The 21,068-nt window shown below is 35.8% G+C and overlaps 1 protein-coding gene across 1 annotated transcript; it reads right to left on the bottom strand.

The window, feature by feature from the left end:
• Positions 1 to 3,659: 3,659 nt before the first annotated feature.
• Positions 3,660 to 19,389, bottom strand: LOC132067162 (alpha-glucan water dikinase, chloroplastic). The gene is made up of 34 exons (XM_059460311.1): positions 19,237 to 19,389; positions 18,297 to 18,579; positions 17,572 to 17,613; positions 17,347 to 17,456; positions 17,174 to 17,252; positions 16,996 to 17,087; positions 16,761 to 16,914; positions 14,520 to 14,948; positions 14,295 to 14,402; positions 14,082 to 14,180; positions 13,855 to 13,950; positions 13,620 to 13,757; positions 13,402 to 13,490; positions 11,469 to 11,603; positions 11,093 to 11,255; positions 10,894 to 10,983; positions 10,636 to 10,821; positions 10,002 to 10,064; positions 9,864 to 9,926; positions 9,725 to 9,784; positions 9,479 to 9,631; positions 9,280 to 9,363; positions 8,877 to 9,053; positions 8,685 to 8,791; positions 8,104 to 8,317; positions 7,926 to 8,029; positions 7,452 to 7,584; positions 7,180 to 7,305; positions 6,316 to 6,426; positions 5,725 to 5,823; positions 5,194 to 5,367; positions 4,829 to 4,921; positions 4,492 to 4,607; positions 3,660 to 4,156 (listed from the first exon to the last, which is right to left on the bottom strand). The coding sequence occupies exons 2-34, from the start codon at positions 18,552 to 18,554 to the stop codon at positions 3,952 to 3,954; spliced, it is 4,350 nt and encodes a 1,449-aa protein (XP_059316294.1). The 5' UTR covers positions 18,555 to 18,579; positions 19,237 to 19,389; the 3' UTR covers positions 3,660 to 3,951.
• Positions 19,390 to 21,068: the final 1,679 nt, after the last annotated feature.

Raw genomic sequence — 21,068 nt, 5'->3', positions numbered from 1 at the left:
GGGGAAATTTTCAGCAGTAAGCTCTGAGGTATATTTTCTCCTGGTCTTTTTTCTTCTCCTCCATATCTTTTTAATATGTGAACATCGAGTCTATTTTTCTTTAAAAAAATTCTAGGAATGTTGCAATTTTTTTGCATTTTGTCTTTTAAATTGCAACTTTTCGGTTAGCAATGTAATTGTTATAGAACAATGATTTGAAAGTGCACAACCTAAATTATTGGAATCTTCGCTTCTAAATCATGATCTTGCTTGAGCTTTACATGTATACAAGCTTTTGTAATAAAAAATGCAGTCACGAATATATAATACTTTTAACTTATACTTTATGTGTTGTATTAGAGCTTGGTGTTATCTTACATAGCAAATGAGACATCTTAATAATAGTGCGGCTCTTACTTGATGTTTAAAAGTAGATTACAGGAATTAACTAAATTGTATCGGTAACAAAGAGAAATCGAGATGATTGAATTTTTTTTTAAAAAGTTTAATTTGTGGTTATATATAAAAGAATAATCGAAATTTCTGTATGGTATAAATTTCTTAAAATAATCGGCGGAATCGATGTAACAATCCGATCTCTCATTTTAAATATTTGTATTTTAAATTATATTTTGAGACCTTTTATAAATGACACTAGTTATGTGAGGCCCGGGCTTAAAACTCAAGATATAAAAGTAGATATTTTAACTAAAGAAATATAATTTGTGTTAGTACAAGTGTACAACAACAACAACAACAACAACAACAACAACCATATACCCATTGTAGTCCCACAAGTGGGTAGTAGTTATATGAAAGCAAAATTTTCATTCCACTCCTTTAATATTTTAACTTCCATTTTGATGAAATTATTTAATTCAAATCAAATTTGGAACCGAATTTGACATTATAACTTATGTATCCTAATTTTCGAAGTTATTTAGTTCTAAATAAATAATCTATACATAGTTAATGAACTTTTAAGACAAATACATAATTTAACTTGTGCGATGGATGCTCTTCTCTTAATCGGGGATTAGGGGTTCGAACATGGATATGGAAAAAAATCTTTGGAGGAAGCGCTCCCCGAATAGGCGCGATGCGGTGCGAATTATACGGATTAATTGGGCTCAAATGCGGATATCGAGCACCAATCAGAAAATCAAAGAACGTGAAAAATGAGGTAGGAGGTTCGATAGATTTTGAAAAGTAGACTTTAAAAACAAAAACAAAAAAATTGACTTAAATAAATAAGATTAGGACCTAAAAGTAATTAATTAAAAAGTTTTTAAAAAATTTGAAAATTATTGTGAGACTACAAAAGTCTGGGTTCGATAGGCTTTTGAAAAGTAGACTTTAAAAACAAAAAACAAAAAAATTGACTTAAATAAATAAAATTAGGATATAAAAGTAATTAATTAAAAAGTTTTTAGAAAATTGGGAAATTATTGTGAGGACTACAAAAGTCCTCACATTTGCTCTTATATAATATAGTAATAACTATGTATCACTTATTGAGATGATATGGGTTGAAACCCGAGGGACTTGATGTTGTCTCGGACAATGGGATGCTCAAAAGCTGAGGTTGCCTATAATGGATCTGATGCATCAGAACTGCGACTACTCATGCCACAAATGCCAAATACTTGCAACCCAGGCCATCGCAAATCCAAGTCCCAAGTCACGAAAGTGGAGGTTGGTCAACCCTGACCTTTCGCAATTGTGGTCCTTTTGTCCGCAAATGTGAGAAGTCCAACCAGGGCCAGTTCCTTAAACTTTTCGCAATTGCAATACGACCCAACCCAGGCAGGTCCGCAAAAGCATCCTACATGTCGTGATTGCAACACCAAATAATATAAAAGGTTAGTGACGTGTTACAACTGCTATATTTTTTTCCTACAAATTTGGAGAAATGACTCACGGATTTGAATCGTAAATAAATTGATTTCGATCTAGAGCATTGAGATAATAATTTTCTAAAATCCTATGGCGATTATACTTAATTCATTTAAACCATAAAAATATGAGATTCAAGTGTCTAAAATGGGTAATTTTAACCTATAGTTTTGAAAAATGGATTTGAGCAATTGATTAGTAACTGGACTCAAAATAGTACTAATATATTACATATTTGATAGAGTGAGCTAATGGGGAATCCGAATTTATAATTTATTTTGGATTGACTTTGACTAAGATTTGGCTAAAACATATGGAATTGTACCCGACTAGTATAATTGACGTCTTTAATTGATATTCTGCATAGATTAAGGTCATTGATGGCCGATTGAAAGGATAATTAAACATTTTGGGGATAGGAAGCTTGCAGTTTTCGAAGTAAATTAGACCTTTAGTCTCTCGAGTGCTTGCTTTTCTAAAAGCATGATTTAGCACTTACATAATTTCTTTCAAACTACCTATTTGGGGCGAATGCGTGCTAGTACATGTATATTGTTTTATCAACTTTCTTGAAATTTGATGTTTCTTCTATGAATTTATACTTTACGCTTCTATATCATTGATTTGATATTTCTAGAGACGTCACAGTACGATTTAAGTCTGATTTGACAAAATTAAGCATGACACAGATGATTGCACTTATATGATTGACGATATGAAATATGTGATTTATTCGTGTTATTAGAAATGCCTTCACTTGGACGTGTTACACATAGATGGTAGGGTCACTTGCGAGAGAAAGGTTAACTATAAACGGTCTTTGACCGCGCATAGCCCCACCTACATGGTTTGTTGCGCTCCATGAATGTTCTGATGAAACATGGATATCTATTTATTCGTTGTAATGTAAGATCGATAGCTATTTATTCATTTATACGGGCTGTTACTCTATTGACTCTGATGCATCTATTTTAAAAATTTGATCCACAAAGTATGACGCCGTGTGGGGCGGTAATCTTATTACTAGGTCCTTGCGGCTCACTATTTACTGTTTGATGCAAATTTTCTACCAGTACAGCATTGGGACCAGTTGATCCATATCAAGACCTTGCTTGCTTTTCAATTGAGGTGAGACAACCACATTAGTTCATGGTGGTACCTTCTGCTTCTTCTTATCAATTTTTGGGATGTGGCCCTTGTTTTTTTCTCATTTTCGCATTGCTTTGATTTGCCTCTCGGTATCTGACTTTTCTCCCCTTGTTTTCTTGTTTTCTTTTGAGTCGTAGTTTTCTAAAATGCTCCCTACCAAGGTGGGGGTAAGATCAAGTACATTTAACCCTCCCTGCACTGTGAGATTCAACTGGGTATGTTGTTGTTGTTGTTTTCCGCTACTTATGAGACTATGAGATTATTACGTACGATATGAATAGTTATTTTGATCTATGGAACACGTTCACTTATGAAATGCTTAAATTCACCAACACGTTCACTTATGAAATGCTTAAATTCACCTAATTGGTTAGTAGCTCTTTAGGTACTAGTCGCGGCTCACAAATTTGGATCTTGACAACCGAACCATTGGCCCGCTAGTTAGCAGAATATAAAACAATCTGATGGAACAGTCCACAATAGGCAAGAGGCTGCAATTCGAACTGCAAGATCAAAGTAGACAATGCGACCAAATGTTGCCAAATTCAGCCTTCCCCACTCCCTTGTCAACTACTCGGAAAAAAGAAAAGGGAAAAAAGCAGACACAAATCACCAATGCAAGCTAATGCTACAACTGGAACCATTCAAAGGATTTCTTCTTTGATGCTATATTATTATTCAGTGCATTATGCAAATAAATTATGCGTGTATACTTTATATAGTACAATGTTTACACACTCCCTATACCATATTGAGCTAAATTAGTTTTTACAAAGTTTTTGTTATAATTCCTCAGATTGCAATGCCTACTTCTCAGTTCTCACCCAATAACTGAAGTGAACAGGATGTGATGTTTTGGATTGCGTACAATCATACAGGCGACTTGTGCCGTGTAATTGTCACAGATCTGATACAACGAGAATATGATCACATCTGGGGTCTTGTCTGAACAACATAAATCTTTCCATCCCTCACGACACCCTCGATGTCTTGAGGAGAGCCATATAGCTCCTCAATAGCATTTCCTGCAAGAGCAATGTTGGACAGGATCGTCTGGCGGAAGTTACCATCAGTTATTAATGGGTCGGAAGAGTAATCAATTACAACTTTGTCCTCCTCATCCATTGGTACGCTGCAGTAAACCAATAAGTAAGGCTGTTACGGTGATGCTCTAAAAGTTGAAATCAAAGCATTTGGTTACAGATAGGACAGTTATGGAATTGAAGCATATGCAGAATATACCCAGACTGGGAAAATAATGAAGAGTTCAGGTCAGGAGTGTAAAGGGTCGTGTTGTGATACTATAGGGTTGCTTTAATCTTTATTGCTTGTCCTTCTGTGATATATAGGAATATTAACTTCCGAAAGTCAAAGCTGCATTAATTCATCTACCCAAAACTAAAGAAAATGGTAACTGAATAACTGTCTCAAAAAGTTCACCAACTGATAACTTCTGAGAGAAGTTACCTGTCATAGAGGCCGGCACCGGCATAACCTTCCAAATCTTCACCATTGGAATCAGATCGGAAGATGATAGATCTTTTTATGAAAAGTCCAATCGGTTTGCTTGGGTAACCTAACACCTGAAAGTATTTTTAGATCCATCAGAAGATTTAGAACAAAGGCGAGAATCTCACTCTTTCCCATTTAACTACAATCAATAGAAGCATTACTATCTGCTTGGACACTAAATATCTTCTCCTCTCTCTACTCAGAGCAGGTGTGGTGGAAGGAAGGATATAATAAGGGGTCTACTACAAAAAGTAAATGTGACTCTGGAAGGCCAACAGGCACCAATACTCACTTGAGGAGAGTTGAGATCCTTTTTCTTGCAGATAAAACTCAAAGCACGGCCTGGATAAGCTCCAACAAGTGTTTCTCCAAGGCCCCTGACCACCTGTCCAGAAGGAAAGAGATAAGCATCCTTTGCCATGAATGAAAACAAACATATTCCAAGACATCATGTTTTAGTGATTTCTTTTTTATGCCTCTTGTATAAGCTAATTTCAACTAATGTTCTACCTAAGAAATATGGTTACTTGTTGAGATAATGGCAGATGGAGGAAGGAAAAGTTGAGGAAGAGGACAGTTGCTAAGTTAGGATATAGTCATTTTTCAATGTTGAACTAAATTCCAATTGTATGATGAAAACAGTTGATCTGATTCTACCTCGGTATATATTTCTGTGGAGTCTCCAGAAGATGGGTTGGTTGTGTGAATGACAAATGCATAATCAGCATTTATTATTTCTTGAACAAGGACAGCCATACACAGGTAGTCATGATCCAGTTTCACCTTCCTTGTGCTGAAGTATGCTCTCTCATTCCATTTAGAAGCCCACACCTGGAGAACAGAAAAAATGAAAATACATATCCACCCACTGGACAGAGAGGTAGCGGCAATAGGGAGTAAAAATTGATTCCCTAAGAATGGAAAAGGTTATCTTGAAAAGATCTAATATATAAATGTGACAAGCAAAATCTCCCAAGGTGCCAGTATTTCAAGAAGCAACAGATATCTGAAAGCTTTGAAAAGCCAGATACACCTAGCACTCCAAGAATGAATTTGTCCTTCACAAAATCCTTGACAAAAAGAGGCTTCTACGTAAAATATTACCATCTGTCTATAGCCTGCTACCCGTCACAATAAGATTTGAGCAACAGAATTACAGATGTTAAGGAATGCTACAGAAGGTTTTACCTTTTTTATGGCCATCCATGCTTGTTCCCACCGCTTTGGACCTTCATCACCAGGCCAAGGCATGCCAGAACCCTGCATCTTCTCTTTCAGCTCTTTGACCTACAAAGATATGATGACAAGTGTGTTGGCCAAAGATGTCAATCTTCTCTGATGTAGTATATACGGATGCCTTTGACAAAATCAAGGTATCTACTACCCTGGTCATGAATTTCTATTTGAGACTAATAAACACGTCAACCCGCAAGGAAGGGGTAAGATCATAAACCCCACCCTCCCAGACCCCACTTGCGGGATCACACTGGGTCTGTTGTTGTTGTTGTACTAATTAACACGTCTGAAAGGATTGAATCAAAAAAGAAAGAAAAAAATGATCAAGGTATTTACGACCCTGGTCGTGAATTTCTCTGTAAGACTAAAAAACACGTCTGAAAGGATTGAATCAAAAGAAAAAACTTTCCTAGCATGGGAGGATGATGAAAAGAGAATTAAAGCACCGACTAGAGAACTCAAATGTTGTCGCACCTTACAAAAGTTTCAGTAAGTTGCACTAAGGCATAATATATCAGAAACAAAGAGAATAGACGAAGATACCAATTGCGCTGGTGCTGAAAGATCTAAAACAGTTCTGCGAATTTCACTAAGAGCGCTGAACTCTCCTTCAGATAGTTTATTTGTCAGAATTTGCAACTCTTTTGCCACTCCCTGTGAATTTTAGAAAACAATTCCATCAATTGGTATCATTCTCAGAAACACATAAAGCAAAAGAGAGAAACGCAGGCAGAGAGAGTATGAGAGATCCATCTCAAATGTCACATTGTAAAATACCAAAGATTCATATCCGAAGATCCAATGACCCAGCAAACAGATTAAACAATTACCAAAAACGATTTTCTTTGCTTTTTTATGATTCCTCCTTCGTCTTAAAGATCCAATGATCCAGGAAGAAAATTGTACAATTACCAAAAATGATTCTCTTTTCTTTGTTATGATAACATAAAAAGAACCTTATTTTAGATTATCTTAGATCAGTTTTCCCCTTATCTTCTTTTCTCTTTCTTCTTCTTTTTCTTTTTTCTTTAATAAATAAAACAACTTTGTACTTCAATCAGAAGATTCCTTGAGCAGTTCCGGATTAAAATTCCTCCTCCTCCCCCTTAAAAGATCCAATTATCCAGGAAACAAACTATATAATTACCAAAAATGATTTTCTTTTCTTCGCTATGATAAGAAAAAGATACGTACTTTAGATTACCTTTTCATGGGTGTTGGTGTGATCTTGCTAGAACTTCTCATTAGAGAGATGGAAATGGAAGTTCGTTGACTAAGCAATAATTATAGCATTGCAAGAGTTCTTTGCAGCAACAAAAAGCAGCGCGGAGGGTATTTGTAAAACAAACAAATGGAAATATGAATGGAAAATAAGCTGATATTGTTTTTGATTAAATAGAAAAGAACCTGATTTATCTCGTCTGAAAGTACTTTCTCAAAGACTCCAAATGGAAGAGCCACTGAAGTAGGAATTCCCACCCAGGAAGGCACTTTTCCTTTCAGATATGCAATATTACGTGATTTAGCTCCAACCTAGATATATCATTATCATATAAATTTGAGAAATGTCATCAGAGTGTTTCCAGAATCAACTATCAGCAGCTTCTCACATAGGTCAACACAAAAAGAGGAGAAAGCAGTTTAGTCTTCTAATAAACAGTCAATATTGCCAACCTCACCATTTCACTCGTGAATTCATCGGATGATATTGCGTAAGAACCACCAAATTGCTTCTTCACCAGTCTAAGTGTTGCTGAAGTTTCAGGTTCTACCAAGTTACTTGAACTTTGGAGCTCAATCTCGTTCACCTCACTATTAGATGCCAAAAAGCAAAACCAGAAAAGAAAAGAGTAATAACCGTTAAACTGCCACTCATAGATTTCTTGCCCCTTAGACAGAAATGAGCCGTGCCCAAAACAAAAAGTATTTCCTGTGACAGAATACTTGATTTTGGTTCAAGACTTCATTCATTTTTCCCAAAACAAACTTCTGAACTTCAAGAACAACATTATAAAACCGTGATAGGCACAAATTTTAGGAATAAAACGAGTTAAACATTCACTTGAGAAAATCATGGTCAAAAAATATCTGTTTGACATTGTCAAATGGTCAATAAGGTTTTGAGCAAGACTCGTACAAATAATTGAATTTACCTATAGATTATGTCTGACGATGTAGGCTTTAAGAGCAAAATCCTTCCTTCCTTTGCTTGGAGGTCAGCCAATATATTGGAATCAAAACATGTAGCAAAGCAAACCTAACAAAACTTTCCTTCAATAATACAAACAATCTTATTTCAACCTCTAAACAATTTTCAAAAGAAGAAACTACCTTCCCATTTCTCGCTCGAACAGAAACATGTGAAAGAACATCTGGCATGTCTGGTGTTATCAGGGCAACAGCACCATCAGGAATTTCCTCCTCTCCTTTAACAGATTTTGCTACTAAGATCGTGGGCTTCTCGTAGGTTTTGTTCTGAACTGAAAGCAACTCATTTACAACGACAACATATCCAACGGCTTCAACTGGGCTGATAATCTGCCAACTGCAATACGAGGAAGAGAGTTGCATAAGAGAAGTAACCATGATAAGAATATTCCCTCCTCTCCTCAGACAGTTAAACGGAAACAAAAAAGGAAGATCTATTTCCTGTTTCTCTAGTTGCAATATCCTCTTATTGATTTACAACATAAATCAGATACTTACCAATACATAAAATCTCTCTCTCTAAGTAAGACTTACCAATACTTCTAGACCGAGAAAATTGCATCCTTTATATTAATGCACACAAGTATACCACTCAAAACTGTCACAGTTTATTGAGACCAGTAAATAATTCATAAGAGTGCACATATTCTTAACATGCTACTAGCAGTATCTCAGAGCAAATAGAGGTATGAAAATATAACAACCTTCCCAGATTTGCAGTTTTCCGAAGCACAGGATCGAGTCTATTAAGGAGTGAGGATAATGAAGCTGCTGATCCAGCACGTATAATTTCTTCAGTAAATATGTTCAACTGCAGCCAATAATCACTGTGATAAATTACTATGATAATTCTGTGCTGAATGTGTAAGTGATGTCTTGAGTGATGGAAAACGTACAGCCCATTGTTCCACCCCAAGTATTGATCCTAGATATTCCGCAGATGGCTGCAATAAGTGATGGTACCACTCAGCCTTGCTTGCAAGTGCAAGACGGGTTCTGTCAAGCACAGCTTTTGCAAATAAAGCCCAATGGTTGTCTCCACTCTTAGACATTGAAAGAGCTTGATCCCATCCCTTTATAAACAAAAGGATATATCATCAACAAAGTTTTGTAGTTGAATTTGCAGGATGTAATGAAAATTCCAATGGACATGATTTCTTTTTTCTGCTCAAAAGAAAAGCAGTTCAAACCTAAAAATATCAGATTGTTGCACATTTTAGATATCTATCTCCAAATTATTCATGAGAACCAGCACATCTAGCCAATGGAAACAGCAGCACACTAAAACATTACAGTTACCTTCAAGCAATAAACAAGATCTTCATTATCATCCACTGAAAGTGCAAGATTTTCAAGAACGAAGGAGATGAAGCACATGATTTTCTGTGAAAAAAGTAACATGACCATGAAGAGAACAAATTTAATCTTTGAAATAAATAAAACACATAGACAAAGAAACTTAATTCTAAAACTGTGACAAACATTTAACATAACGTACCTCCGGATTAGCGTTGTTCAATTCTTCATATCCCCTTTCTACTGCTGTCCTAACTGTAGAATCAAGGGCTATGTCTAAAAACAACAGATCCTTCAGACGGTTGTTCAGTTTGAAAAGCAAAGGCCTAAGCTCCTCACGAGCCTCGAGCAATCCCTACACACAAGAATTTCAGAGAGATATAAAAGTATGTGGGAAGTACTATGTATTAAGCAAACAACAATAAAAGTACAAGAAAGTTGGAGTTACCTCAAGAAGAGCTTCCACATTTTTATCTTCCACATGGTCTAAGACAAAATGGAGGAGGTCCTATTTGGAAAATTGATATTACGTAAATCAATTCTAGAATCAGCAATACACAAATGGGATGCAGGTTGACAAGTACTACCTGAAAGCCAGATGGCAAGCCTGATACAGGATTTATCTGGACTCCAACCATAAAGCCTTCTCCCTGATGATAACCAAGCACTAAGTAAGACGAAAGTTGCGAAAGTAGGAAAACAAAGTTTCCCGTAAACAGAACTACCTCAGATCTGTAGCCCATGCAGTTTGCAATAGCAGACTCAAGATCTGCACCTGAATGAACAGCCTGTAAATAGATCACCATTAAACTGAGGTCTTCAAGCTCTATAGAAAAGATATTAGGAGGTAAGACCTAAGTCATCTCAAATTAAATGGACAATCGAGCACACGTTTTTAAGTAAAATTTCTGCAGTACACAAGTATCCTCAAGACAGAGAGAATTAAACCTCTTTAGGGCAGTTAGTTTCTATGCCAGCTTGATTTGTTCGGTACATAATAATTTCTTCCCTATCAAAACAGATATTGGTCTCACATTACATCGATAGATCATATACTTCAAATGACATTAATGAAGTCTTAACAGTTTTAAGCAGGAATAGATGTGCATATTCATGTAACTACAAAGGACAGAGATTAACCTCAACCCAAGCTAGGACAATACTAGTCTGACAGATATGCTGAAGTGGCACAGAAAGGATAGAACTACAAATTTTCAGAGTATAATACCTTAGTGCAAAATAAGATCCACATATAGATGCAAAAATTATCCATAAACTCCCAAACCAGGCATCAGTCAACATGGACACAACCAAGATGGAGTTAAGAAAGTCAAGAGAAGGGATAGTGTTATTATTAACCTTCAGTGTTCTCATATAGTGACCTAAATCACGCAAAAGGCCATCCTTTTGATCTCTTCTCAAATTTGGTTCAGAATGAATAGCACGGTCATAACTCAAAAGACGCTCTTTTGTTATTCCATTCTCATTCAGGGTCCTCCAATAAACACCAATATCAAAGTCACTCTTGATATAGTCAATCAACGCCTGCAAAAATATAACATTATTAAACTATTCTGACCAAGAAGTTTCAACAATTTTGCCTTTGCATCTCAGTACCTGACAGATCACAACATCATCAGGACTAGTGTTGTTATGCAGTTTCTGATGCCATTCTTCCATCATGCCACCCTTGCAGTCATTTTTCCTCTGAAATTAGGAAAAGATCTCTTATCAACATGATCTTCACTAAAGGCAACTAGAAACACACAGACTATCAGTGGAAGGGCCAGAAAAAAGATGAAATATATATATGAACCTGGATGACCAAAATTTCATCCCTAATTCGTTGTCCTACGTCCCCTTCACCTCCACGTCCAACAGTTGACATAATCATCCGTAAAATTTCACGGTACTGAGGGTGACTGGTGAAAGCATTCTGCAACAAGTCTGTAAGCCTGTTCTGAGCTCGACTTATTTCACTGTAACAACAAAGACAAAAGGAACAGTCAAATCGGAATGCCTGGCACTTACAATGACATAAATAGTTCTGCAATTTATCTGAATACAAAAACAAGATTAATGAGAGAATTTGAGACTCATACTTCAACACGTTGGCATTATAATTAAGGACAAGAACCTAAGTTCAAGGATCCCTAAGGTACATATAGATGTAGATATAAGAAGAGATGTACCGTGGTTTTACGTTATAGTTTTTGTTCCATATCAGCTGCCGTGTAGCCATGAACCTCATCCACACAAGAATTCCAGCGAAACCAAGTTCACCAGCGCTAGTGGCTTCTTTTATCAAGTCAGCTGCAATATTAAACCTGTTGAAAGTAAAATATGACATGATGTTAAAAACTCAGCACATCAGTTGACAACCAAATCAGAAATCATGCATGCAAGCAAACCAGACAACTCAGGCTGCCAAAGGGTAAATTTCATGGGTGGTACCTGAACTGTTAATATTTTGCATAAAGTACCTAGAATGTTTTGAAACTAAAATATACCTAAACTCTACCTATATATAACGAAAAATACTATTCACCGGAAATATGAATTCCGGCAACTGAATTTCAATTCCCAATATAATTACACACAAACAAGTTACTTAAAAAACACAACTCACCCAATTAACCTTGTTTTTATTTTTTATTTTTTATAACAGTGGTGTCCGGCCCAGCTTGCGTGCACCTCGACAACTCACCCAATTACCTTTTTTTTTTTAATAATCGAGGTGTCCGGACCAGCTTTCGCGCACCACGACTAATTCCACGATACCTGCCACCTCCCACCAACAACAGATATCGGGTAACTCTGTCCACCAAGGCTAAGACAGATGGGAAAAAATCACCTAGTGTATTTCTCTCCACTAAATTTGAACTTGAGACGTCATAGTTCTCAACCCACTTCATTGACCACTAGGCCACACCCTTGGGAGCCACCCAATTACCCATATTTTCAACCCATTTACCCAATTATTTTACCCATTATCCAAATACAAAATATATAACCTTAACCTTACTTACATATAGTTCTTTTATGGAGCAATATTATTAATAATATGGATACTTTCTAAAGATAATTTCTAACAAAAAGTTTACTACATTCTTCATAACCATATTGTGACAAAGAAGTCTTATAATATCATGTAAACTCAACTGTATTTCAATCATATTAAATTCCTATATGCAACCTAAACAAACCCAAAGCTATAGTTTTGGTACCTTTGTTCAAGAAAATCAATAGATCAGGGTATCACCCGTGAAAGTTATCCCCCCTGCTGAATTACAAACTGATTTCCTCATCATCTTGGCCAAAACTGGGTTCTATAATATAACTATTTACAGAGGCACTTCATAGTTGGGAGGAAGCAGGGGTGCAGGCAAAGAAAGAGGTAGATGGAGAATGGTCCCTGCACGCATTTGGTGGACAATTTGGAAGGAGAGGAACTCTAGGTGTTTTGAGAATGTAGAAGATAATAAGCAGAAAATCAAGCTGAGTTGTATTTTGTTATTATGTCTTTGGTGTAATCAGGTCAATCATTGATGTATTAGATTTAATATAGGAGTAGGACATCAGTAAGTAGGAATACCTCTGTAAATATGGTTCAGTACAACCCATGTACTGTTTTGCTCATGATGAAATATAGATACAGTTACCAATTTCAAAAAAAAAAAATATAAGATATATAAACATGTTCGTAAAATATGACAGGAAATGCCAAAGTGGGAACGATCAGTGGACTCGTATCTTCAAAGGTAAAGCAAGAATTTAGACAAACTTTCAAACAATCAACTATGCATCAATCCCAAATTAGTTGGGGTTGCAATATGAATGCTCTGAATCCATTCCCCTTTTTTACATTCCAGTATCCAGGATTCATCATAACTAGACTACTTTTACTGTGGTCATTAATCAACTATATCGCTACTCCATCTGGGTTGAATCCCATACTATTTTTACTGTGGTCATTAATCAACTATATCTCTACTCCATCCGGGTTGAATCCCAGAAATTCTCAATACCATGAATAAAAGTCTAAGAGCTTGATATTGAAGCACAAAAAAAAAAAGTAAAGAGCCTCAAAGTCAGAGATAGAAGCCAAAAAAGAGATCTGCTCACCGGTGCATAAATGACTTCTGAGCCTCACTTTCCATAGCTGCTATTTTATCCAGTAAAGATTTTGCAGTTCCACTGCCATCCCCAGCAGCCTAGTGGGAGAACAATTAAGATACTCCATTTCAAAAGCAATGAAACAGATAACAAGCCAAGAGAATAGCCAAATCTCGAATCCAACTTGAACAACAAGTAATGTTTAAGAGATTAGGAAGCAAAGAGACCTTGAGTGCTGCTTTGACTGCACCAAAGTCAACATAGAAATCCGCCCCTTGGTTTTTAATCCATCTTCCACCAGACAAAAGAACAAATGGCATCCCCACGAAATTGTCATCTTCAATTTCTATATCCAAAGATTGGACCTGAGAAATTGATTCCATTGAATGAACCATGTGTTAAATAAATTTTGCCCATGGTCAATCAGTTTATATCATCTAAGGAACCATTTATTTAGTATACCATAGAAGTGATAACATCAGAACTAGCTGAAATAGGGATCTCCGCACCCTTGTCTAATGTACCGGTCCCAGGCGGTAATGTATTTGAAGGCGGTGCCTGAAAAATGTAATTGATTACACAATATTGGCAAGGAATATAAAGGCTCTATTTCATTTTTTTTCTCGTTCTTGTTTGAATCTTTAATACAATGAGTTATATAAACTAAAGCAGCTATTTGATTAGCACACCTTTGAAGTTGGACCATCAGACGAACTGGCTGAAAAAGGTGTTTCACCAGCCTTGTCTAAAATAATTGACCCTGGAGGCAATATGCTTGAAGGGGGTGCCTGAAAATGTAAATGGTCATTGATTACATAATATTGGTAGGGTATAGGAAGGTTTTATATCTTGCTTCTTTGGTTATTTGAACTGCAAAATGTGTACGATTGGTTGATTCTTACCATCCACTCTCCAGGTGTTTTGGATAATGCCCAGTGAAGAGTAATTGGCTGATTTAGGCCTGTAGCCAAATGTACTTTTGTCTTCCCAGAAGACTTTGCTACCAGTACCTTAAAATGTACAGACAATGGGACATTTCTGAATATCCATTCAAATGTAAGGGGCATTTCTGAATATCCATTCAAAGTAAGTTTTCTAGTTACAGTCAATTATAAGTTAGCACTCACCAGTAGCTCCCCATCATCGACCTTAAAGATCTTTTTATTTAGAATTGGGTCGTGAACTTGCTGCTCCTTTTCCTTGGCATAAAGCTCAATTTTAGATAAGGCTTTTGGTTCTTCCAAGACCTTTTGTACTTGTACTGGAGGACTGGAAGGATTCTTATTAATAAGCAACCCAAAGTCTCTCTTCTTTCTTTGGATCCTTTCAGCAGTGGAATAACTCTTTTGCAGATGCTTGGCCACCTTAGTTTTTATCTCTCCTTTTGTAATCTTTTTCTGCAACTCATCAGGTGTAATGCCTTTCTCAAGCTCAAGAGGCTCTTCCTTGCCCTTGGTTGTATCATTAGTTTTTGTTAGCCTTGCTCGAATGTCATGTATGGAGGCACCACGAACTATTTCATCCTGTAGCTCTCTTCGAGCAGCCTCGTATTCCTCCTAAATATGCAGAACAAATAGTATCAGCGATTAAGTGATAAAAAAAAAATCTCTAACAGTAATGGGTTAGGATATCCCAAATAAAGAGACAAATATCTGAATACCGACTACATGATTAGAATTTAGAGCTTGAAAAGACTACAGTTGAGAAAGAACAAACGCAATGTTCCTTTGACCAGAGCTGAGCTTTTCTCCAAATTACGGTATATCAACCATCATTGTCTTGACTAGATAGTGTTGTTTGGTACACAAAAAGAGGGAGGGGGGGGGAGTCTTACTCTTTATTTATGTGTCGCATCTTCCCTACATGTGCCCCTTTCCTTCCCAGGCCATATTCCCTCCCTTCCCACCTGTCTTAGTCTCTTTCTTTTGTTTCAGTTTCTTTTCTAATTTCTGTTCTCTTACCTACTCTTCCTCACCCCACCACCAGAGGCGAATCTAGGATTTCTAGAATATGGGTTCACCACTTAAAAAAAAAATAACAAAAAAATGTATTAAGTGGGAATTGATCCCTAGTCCTCTAGGTATATAACTCAACCTTCAACCAAATGCACCATTTAGCCTTCTTGTAGCATGTGTTCCAGCAGTTAATATTATACAAATTTTAAAAAATATATACATAAAATACCTAGTTTTATGGAGAGACCATGTGTTCACGTGACCCAAAATTACTACATAAAATCACCCCTGCCCACCACCCCCTAAGCACACGACTGACATAGTTTCTTTTTTTTAAAAAAAAAAAAAAATTGTTGCATTAGCTTTGTGCTGTAGCAATTCGATGCATGTTACTGACCATATTTCGGGTCTTGGGTGATGCCAAAGTCTCTGAAACAATTCTTAATTTAATAACCGAGAAATCCTAAAGGGCCAGTAGTCCACCATCCGAAACTCTAGTGGATAATGGGCCCACCCCTCACATTCTGAAACAATTCTTGTTCGCCTGGGCGAGAGCATTGTTGGATATTTTTAAGTCCGCAGAGATATATTACACAATTTTGAAATACCAACCTTTACAACTTAATGCTTTCTGGCTTTTCAAAAAAAACTTAATGCTCTCTGATATAGTTTTACTTATATAGATGATACAGACTTTTTGTTTATCGGTTCCTACTTCCTAGCTTTTAATAAGCTACTATAACATTCTGTAATTTAATATGCATCCGCTGGATAATAATAATGTCTTTCTTTTCCATAAAAACCGAAAGGATAGACACTCACTTGGGAACTTTATACTTGATATCATGTAAAGTTGGCTTACTGATTGGTGCTGGTCAAAATTTCAAGCTCATCGTGGACTCTAAGACTAGCATTTTTCGAAAGTAACTATAAAATCTTGGTAGACTTAGCCATCACTAGCCTTGTATAAATATTGACCCTAAAACCAACCCCACACTATTTAGCATGAGAGAAATGGAGCTCAGGAACCAAGTCCCTTGACCCCTTAAATAAGTCTTCCCTTTGCAACGAGGAGCAATAACAATCCTATCATTTCCTATCCATGAACCAAACAACCAGTTGACATATTCTGAAAAAGTAAGTAAACAACAACAAAGAATATCAACCAGTAGTTTGTGTTCATGGATAGGAATGCATAGGACTGTAGTTGACAAGCTAAATCCCATAGAAATCCCGAATTAGGGTTGAGACTTACAAAATATGCCAATGTAACTAATGCTCAGGTTTCAGCAGAAAAAAAGCTTGAAATAAGATTAGCTTGAATGATCGATTAAGTGATGTTTTTGGAGCTACCAACAATTTGCAGTACAACTGCCCCTGAAAGGTGTGGGACTAAAGGAATAAGTTACTTGCCTTCTCTCTCTCAGGGGTGTAATTCTGTTTTCCATTCCTCTCCCACCTCAAATATGCTTGGATCTGTACAAGATCCTCGGCAACTGAGACATCTGAACCTCGTATCTCTTTTCTTGACAATTTGACACGAAAATTACCACCATTATACTTTATCCTGAAGAAGAGACAGAAATGAAATTCATGCAGCTCTTTAACCAAAATGCTATGCTGTTCTTTCACAAAGATACTCATTTACCATTTATTTTGGGCTTCATCGTATATGAGGAACTCTATAGCGTCTATAGCAGCGTCCCGTATCTCCAATCTCAGGATGGAGTTAGAGCCAGACTAAAAGTAAAACATTTCATCGATAAATCAATTTTTCATCATAACATAATACACCAATTAGAGCAGAAAAACCATTTCCAACTTACTTTTACAAAAGGGGTTCTCAGTGCTTTGTCCTTGTACACTTTGGTTCCATCTGGACGATCGTTAGGAAGAGACCATGTACTACGACATATAGAGAATAGTACAAGGACGGTTAGTTGTCATAAGCTTAAGATTTCTCAAAATGATAGACAGTCCAATTTGCAACTGAACTTACTCTTTCCCGAACTTTACTGCCCCCCAGTGCAAAAACAGTTTATCACTACTATATGTAACTTGGAAATCCACAACAGACACGTCACCTGAAGTAGGAGGCCTAACATCAACCTGTTGAAGTGCAGAAGCAAATTTGTATAACCAGCATGAGACATATAAGCTGCCTCTTTTACAAGAAAGTCCAAATAAAACTTTGTTTTGCTAAGGTAGTGTCACACACATGTACCTGTAGCTCAGTATTCCCTTCTAGGCTGAACTTTTCTGCTAGCTGTTCAAAAAAAACATTTAAAGTAGGGGATATTACAAAGATATTTGCATGGCAAACTAAAAATCATGGATGCAGAGTTCTAATTCTTGTGCTCTATATTTACCAATAAACGACATTTGGCGTTTCTTTTCACCTCATTATACATTCTCATAGTACACGATCTACTCATTGTTTGTTACCCATCTCGAACTCTGGTTTTATTGGCGATATATGGTAGCACTGAAGGGAAAAATTAGACATCTATTCTCTATTTGATTTTAGAGAATTCTGTCATGGCAACTGATCATCAAGGAGAGTCCCACTCCAGCACCAAATATAATTCAGGAATGAAAGATAAAATTTGAGGATAACAGAAACAAAAAAGAGACAAGATAAGTTAAAGTAATCTTATAGGCATTATCAGCATTTACGCAAAGTTATTCAGATACCAGTGTTTACGCTGTGAGTGGCAGAATGTGTAATCAAGCTAAGTTGTCAATTTCTAGGCGCCAAGCAGAAGAAATCAGAAAGAGGAAGAGAATTGCCTCTATGCAATAAATAATGACCGAATCATTCAAGCAATGGAATAACTATATAAAATAATAAGTGAGAAAAGATTCTCCAATTGACGACCTAATTGAGTGGTGACTATAGAAAATCGCATATTGTCAAACAGGTAAGCGTGTAGGTTCAGCATTATTTACCTCAGAAGAGGCATCAGTGGTTAGTACAGCATGAGGAGAACTAGAAATAGCACGCTTCTTTCCCATTGGTATCTTCTTTTTATGCACCTTTAACCTGTTACCTCGAAATTCAGTAGATAAAGGCGATTTCGAGATCACTTGTTGTTGAAACAAAGAATTGCCTCCAACACAAGGAGAACTGATTCTACTTTTATGTTCCAACACTGTTGAGGTAAGGAATCCCTGATACAGCAAGTTATTCCCTATAGAATTGCTCATACTCCCTTCCTGCCTAAATTCAGTGCTAATATAACACAAAAAAAATCAATACAGACACCTCATATACACCAAAGCAATGAACTATTCGTGAATAATCATATAACACGAAAACAATCAATTCAGACACCGCATATACACAAAAAGCAATGGACTGTTCGCGAATAATGAAATGTAAGTCGAGGTGCGTGCGTGCGTATTTATTTGTATACCTATTCAGAACATGTCAACCAAAACCGAAATACTTTAAAGGCAATAAAGTAATATACTTGTATGACTTATGTATGTATTATAATCAAATCAAATGAATGTCGGTGAATAGAAGTTGATCAAGCACTTTTTATACATACACAACAGCTTTTTCCTTTTTTTCTTTTTTCTTTTTCTTAAGTAAACAATCAGAGATGCATCGGAGAGATCCACCAAAATTTTCCAGAAAACACTGATTATTAACACCAAAATTCAATTGTATATATATTAAAGCATGAAAACACTAAAAATTTACACCAAAGTTTGCTAAATTTCAATTGAAATAACAATGATTTAGCCACAAACTCAACTTGAACGTGAAGAAAATCTGATTTTCAGATCAAAACATTTTTAAATTCAATCAATCAATCGTAAAACACATAAAAAAACAAGCCTAAATTATGTAAAATGTAGAGTAAAATCACAAGAAATTTACCTCGAGGTAGATTTCAAGTGAAAAAAAATGAGAAAAATCAGAGAAGAAGTTTCGAGAAACTCGAAGAAGTTCAGTTCACGAAGCTATGAAGAGTGAAGATTGGAGTACCGAGAGCATGGGATTGGAGAGTGGAAAGTGGAAGCCAGAGACGTAAAGAAAAAGTATTTTATATTTGAAAATATTTACGCCAGTAGCCCATACTTTTTGTGTATAAACGCCAAATTTTCAATATATTCGTGTATAAACACATTTTATACACTTTATACAAGATTGACATATTAAGTATAATACTTCCCTCCGGGTATAATATTGTATAATACTCCTCCGTCTGTTTTTACTTCTCATGTATTGAGTTGGGAAGGAGACATAAATAGAACGTCAATTTTACTATATCATCCTAATTATTGCTAAATCATCAAAATAAATCAAACATAACTCAAAAAATTATACAACTACTAATAATTCTTTAAAGTTTTCAACTCAATAATTAATATTAATCATAAAAATAAAATAGGTATGCATTAATAAATTATTTCTTAATTTTCTAAATTGAATAAGTAAAAGTGCACATTTATTTTTGATGTATAAGACGAATAAAAATGAACGGAGTTGTATAATACCGTATATTGGGTTACTTGGCCTAAATATTTTGAAAAGTTGTACTCCCTCTGGCTCATGAACCTATTTCCTTTTTAATTCGTGTCAAAATGAATGACTTCTTTTCTAATTTGAAAATAAATTCACTTTATAAAATGATTTACAACCACATAATTACTCAAAACTTATTTTGAATCACAAGTTTCAAAAGTCTTCACTCTTTTTTAAATGTCGTGCCTAGTCAAATGGGTTCCCTTATATTAAAACGAAGGGAGTATATTTTTTTATTTTTTAAAAAATATCCCAAAACAACGAAGGAGTGACGTGGCAAGTTTTTAGAAGGGTCAGGGTATTTGATTGGTTATGGGATCGGGGGAGATGTCACGTGTGAAAAGTCGGAGATGGCGCCGGCGTGGGACCCGTGAAGTAGCTACTACGTTCCATTTGATTGGATATTATTGCAAATTGAATATCTAATCTTGGAGTGTTGTGTAGAATTTGCTTATAACCTCTTCTTTTTCTTTGATATTTTTCCTTGAGGATCTTTTTTGCTTTGATATTTTATTGTAAACACTTATCTCTAACACTTAGCACGTGAAATAAAAGAGACATCTAAGACTGTACTCTTAGCTTTGGCTAACTGAATGTTTTAGTATCAATTTTTTTGTTAATTTGGGTCGACATACTTCTCATTACGTACATTGCATGTTAGATTCTTTTTTCCTTTTTTGGAAAAAGTATATAAAGAATTTGTTATGGATGACTGTTCAAACTCAGTTAAAGTATTTTCATTTTTTCAACAGTACTTTAAGGAAACACTTTGCTTGATATAAATTTAAATAGGGAAATACGGTCGATCAAAATTTATATAGTCGACCTCAACTCTTTTAGGAATAAAACATGATTGTTGTTGTATTAAAAAAAATATATATTAGAAACTTTTTAAACTATACTTGAAATTTTGCTCGTTTCGCCTGTTAATTTTGTTATATATATTTCTCAAGACTGAAATCATTCTCAACCAATAATATGACACCAGTGGCATAGGAAAAATAAAAACTTGAGGTCTTTCAACAATTTTCTTGCTCGTGATGCTAGGTAAACCATTTGGGGTAAATAAAGGACTTTTGTTATACCAAGTGAGTTTTGTACAAACAAAACTATAAGTAAGCGAAAAATTCAGTTAGGCAATGGACACAACCCCATATGTTAGCATACTACATCAGCAACTTGTG

The sequence above is a fragment of the Lycium ferocissimum genome, chromosome 8 (assembly GCF_029784015.1).
Source record: "Lycium ferocissimum isolate CSIRO_LF1 chromosome 8, AGI_CSIRO_Lferr_CH_V1, whole genome shotgun sequence".
Classification (NCBI taxonomy): domain Eukaryota; kingdom Viridiplantae; phylum Streptophyta; class Magnoliopsida; order Solanales; family Solanaceae; genus Lycium; species Lycium ferocissimum.
Note: the sequence above shows the minus strand (reverse complement) of the source record. Positions and strands in the feature narration are given on the sequence as shown.

What these genes read in the sequence shown, in the direction of transcription:
- LOC132067162 (XM_059460311.1), bottom strand. Translation starts at nt 18,554, where the DNA reads ATGAGCAATTCTATAGGGAATAACTTGCTGTATCAGGGATTCCTTACC. An exon ending in GCTTGCCATCTGGCTTTCAG is followed by an intron (nt 9,785 to 9,863) that starts GTAGTACTTGTC and finishes TTTTCCAAATAG; the next exon opens with GACCTCCTCCATTTTGTCTT. An exon ending in TCGTCAGACATAATCTATAG is followed by an intron (nt 7,585 to 7,925) that starts GTAAATTCAATT and finishes GGCATCTAATAG; the next exon opens with TGAGGTGAACGAGATTGAGC.